At 69.9% G+C, this 3,682-nt stretch overlaps 1 protein-coding gene across 1 annotated transcript in view; it reads left to right on the top strand.

Moving 5' to 3' along the window:
• Nucleotides 1-3,682, top strand: part of PIEZO1 (piezo type mechanosensitive ion channel component 1) — a 30,040-nt gene that overhangs the window by 20,283 nt on the left and 6,075 nt on the right. The window contains 11 exon segments of the mRNA XM_034639048.1: nucleotides 9-147; nucleotides 249-420; nucleotides 806-895; nucleotides 973-1,067; nucleotides 1,336-1,404; nucleotides 1,982-2,082; nucleotides 2,606-2,696; nucleotides 2,771-2,830; nucleotides 2,918-3,090; nucleotides 3,184-3,290; nucleotides 3,464-3,676. Coding sequence (XP_034494939.1) covers nucleotides 9-147; nucleotides 249-420; nucleotides 806-895; nucleotides 973-1,067; nucleotides 1,336-1,404; nucleotides 1,982-2,082; nucleotides 2,606-2,696; nucleotides 2,771-2,830; nucleotides 2,918-3,090; nucleotides 3,184-3,290; nucleotides 3,464-3,676 — 1,310 coding nt within the window.

Below are 3,682 nucleotides of genomic sequence, written 5' to 3'. Positions count from 1 at the left end.
GCCCCCGCCCCGCCCCCCGCCGGCCCGGGCTGACCCTCTTCCCGCCCCAGCTCCTGTCCTGCGTGTTCGTGGAGCAAATGCAGAGCAGCTTCTGCTGGGCCATCCAGCTCTTCAGCCTCGTCTGCACCGTCAAAGGCTACTATGACCGTGAGTGGGCCGGGGGCGTGCTGGGGGCTGGGCTCAGGGGCGCCCGCTGCCCCCGGGGCCCCCTGCCCAGAGCCTGACCTGGCCGGCCCCCGGCCCCCCAGCCAAGGAGATGCTGAGCCGGGACCGGGACTGCCTGCTGCCCGTGGAGGAGGCCGGCGTGCTCTGGGACGGCGTCTGCTTCCTGTTCCTGCTGCTGCAGCGGCGTGTCTTCCTCAGCCGCTACTTCCTGCACGTCAGCGCTGAGCTCCAGGCCACCGCCCTGCAGGCCTCCAGGTCAGCGTGGGTCCCGGGCCCCCCGCGTCACTCAGGGCACCTCCGCAGGGCCCAGGCGCCTGATGCTGGCCCAGGCTTTGTCGCTGGCCGGCAGTTCGGCCCATTTTTGCCCCCAGGCTGGCTGGAGGGTGCGTGGCTGCAGGATGGCCCCCCTCTCTAGTGCTCCCTGGGCTGCCGAGCCGGCCAGGCTCCTGTGACCCGGGGCCCGCGGATCCCGCCTCAGTTGCATGTTTCTACCGTCCGTGAGCCTGCAGGCGGCAGGAGGGGTCTCCTCCTCCTGATCCCAGCACAGGGCAAGGGGGAGTCGAGCTGGGGCCGAGCCCAGAGGTGCGGGAGCCATGCGGCTGGAGCTCAGTGTCCCCGGGGTGACGCCGTCTCCCCACAGGGGCTTCGCGCTGTATAATGCCGCCAACCTCAAAAGCATCGAGCTCCACCGCAAGGCCGAGGAGAAGTCCCTGGCCCAGCTGAAAAGGCAGTAGGTGCCATCTGGGGCGGGGGCCCCCCGGGCTCTCCTCATCAGCTCGGAGCTCAGAGCCACCCCCCACCCCCCAGGATGGAGCGTATCCGCGCCAAGCAGGAGAAACACAGGCAGAGCCGGGCAGGCCGCAGCCACCCCCAGGACCCCCCAGACCCCACCCAGGAGCCAGGTGAGTACGCAGGGGCTCGAAGGGCTTCGGTGTCCTGGCGTGTCCGTGCCACGTGCTGTCCACAGGCCTTCCCGCCCACCTGTCCCGTGCCGTGTAGTCACTGTGTCCCTGCAGGCCACGTGGCCAGCCCGCCACTGTCTGCACTTGTGGGCTGTCGTCCGCTCCCCACAGCACCACAAGCCCCTTCTGTCTGCACGGAGGCAGTCTGTCAGGGCTGCCCAGACCGTGCCTCTCCCTGCTTGCTCACGTCCGCCCTGCCCCTCCACAGGGCCTGGCAGTCCAGGGGGCTCCTCCCCACGGAGACAGTGGTGGCGGCCCTGGCTGGACCACGCCACAGGTACTGCCCTAGCCCACCCTGCCGTGGCCACCCTCTCAGGGCCGCTGTGCCCGGGCCCCTCCTTTCTCAGCTGCTGTCTGCTTTCTGGGCGAGGGAGCTTGCCGTGTCGACCTCTGGCTGTGCACCTGGGCTGTTCCCTGTGTGCTGGAGCCCTGATGGGCAGGCCACGTAGCAGTAAGGGCTGGGCCTCGATGTCGCCAGGTCCCCATGGCAGGCTCTGTGCTTTGCCCCTGTCGTTTGTTCAGAAGTCTGAGTGTTCAGTGCTGATGCCCATCCCTGCCCTTATGTTGTCTCGTCCTGTTTGGTCTCATGTCACTGCTCTGGCCTGACCCTAGCTGGCTGACCCCAGCCGGCACAGCCTGTCCTTGGGGGTGGGGAGGGAGGGACATGTGGGCCTCTGCCCATGGGTCGCGGGATGAGGAGGGAACCCACGCTGGGTGCCACAGCCGGGCCAGCCGGGCCGGTTACGGGGCCCGCCCCAAACTGAAGAAGTGAAACTGAGAAGCCTGTGGGTGTGGGGGTGTGGAACCCAACCCCCACCCCCGGAGGATGGTCCTTAGCCCCGCCCTGCCTGCAGTCATCCACTCGGGGGACTACTTCCTGTTCGAGTCGGACAGTGAGGAGGAGGAGGAGGCCCTGCCCGAGGACCCCAGGCCCTCGGCACAGAGTGCCTTCCAGGTGAGGTGGGAGGGTCCCCTGCCTTGCGCTGTCTACAGGCCCCTGGGCCTGCGCAGCCCCGCGTGGGGGAGGACACGCACTCTGGCCGGCCTGCCCAGATCCATTCAGACCTCCAGAGCCCGCAAGACAGATGGGCAAGCAGCCGTAGGAGGAGCAGGTCTGGGCAGCTCTATGCCCCTCTGTCCCCCGCCTCCTGAGGCCACCACTCCAACCATCCAGGCCTGAGTGGCCACCAGTGGCCTGGCCTTGGGGAGGGTTTATGCATGTTTGCTGGAGAAAGGACGGACCGGGAGCCCCTTGCCCGTCTCTGGGTCCCGAGTTCTCAGGAGTGTGCAGGCGGGCTGCGTGCCCCGCCTTCCCGCCACAGTCCCACGGGACCCGTTTCCTGCCCCGAAGCAGGGAGCTAGCTGAATGCCCAGTGGGGGCCTGATCTCAGGGCATCCCCCCCGGGAGGTCACAGGCAGGCGGAATGGGCTGTGCCGTCCAGGGTGGCGGGGCGCTAACCCAAGGACCCGGTCCACAGATGGCCTACCAGGCGTGGGTGACCAACGCGCAGACGGTGCTGCGGCAGCAGCGGCAGGAGAGGCAGGGACAGACAGGGCAGCTGCCCACGGGTGCGTCCGGCCACGTGCGGGGTGGGGGTGGGGCACGCGGGGCTGCAAGGGCTGACCGGCACCCCTGTGCCCAGGAGGCGGCGCGGGCCAGGAGGCAGAGCTGGCGGACGGCCCGGATGAGGCAGTGGCAGCGGGTACGTGCGCCCCGGGGATGGGGGTTGGGGGCTGGGGGCCTGCTGCTGGCAGCCTCTGCAGCGTCCCGCCTCCTGCCCGCCCCCCAGGCCGCAGCCACGTGATGCAGCGCGTGCTGAGCACGGTGCAGTTTCTGTGGGTGCTGGGCCAGGCGCTGGTGGACGGGCTGACAGAGTGGCTGCTCACCTTCACCCGGCACCACCGTGCCATGAGTGACGTGCTGCGTGCTGAGCGCTACCTGTACACGCGGGAGCTGGTCAAGGTGAGTGTGCACGCCCCCCACCCCCTGTGCCTGCCTGGCACCCGCACCCCCCACCGTGGAAACTGTGGCCCTGAGCCCCTCCGTGCTCTGCAGGGCAGACAGGTGCGCCGCAGCTTGGTGGACCAGCTGTATACCAGGGAGGCCGAGGCTGCACCCCCGGGCTCCTTGGGGGCCCGAGACGCACCAAGTACAGCATCCAGGTAGGCGTGGGCTGCCGGGGCTCGGGGGGCAGCCAGGACCCACCCCACCTGGCCGGAGCCGGCATGCTCGGGGTACGCGCACCTCCTGGCCCCTTGTCCACCGGGGAGCACGAGGCCCCCCCCAGCCCCAGAGCCTGGGCAGAGCAGAGAGCAGACTGCCGCACTTCCCACAGCGGGCTGGGGGCCGAGGAGCCGCTGAGCACTGCGACGGACACCAGCAGCCCGCTGAGCACGGGCTACCACACCCGCAGCAGCAGCGTCGACGACGTGGCCACCGAGCCCGGGGCTTCCCTGCACGGCTCCTGGGAGCTTCCCGCCGGCGCCACGACCCGGATGCGCACGGCCAGCGAGCTGTTGCTCAACAGGTCGGGGGGCGGGGGGCGGGCGTGGGG

The sequence above is a fragment of the Ailuropoda melanoleuca genome, chromosome 12 (genome assembly GCF_002007445.2).
Source record: "Ailuropoda melanoleuca isolate Jingjing chromosome 12, ASM200744v2, whole genome shotgun sequence".
In the NCBI taxonomy this organism is placed as follows: Eukaryota; Metazoa; Chordata; class Mammalia; order Carnivora; family Ursidae; genus Ailuropoda; species Ailuropoda melanoleuca.
Note: the sequence above shows the minus strand (reverse complement) of the source record. Positions and strands in the feature narration are given on the sequence as shown.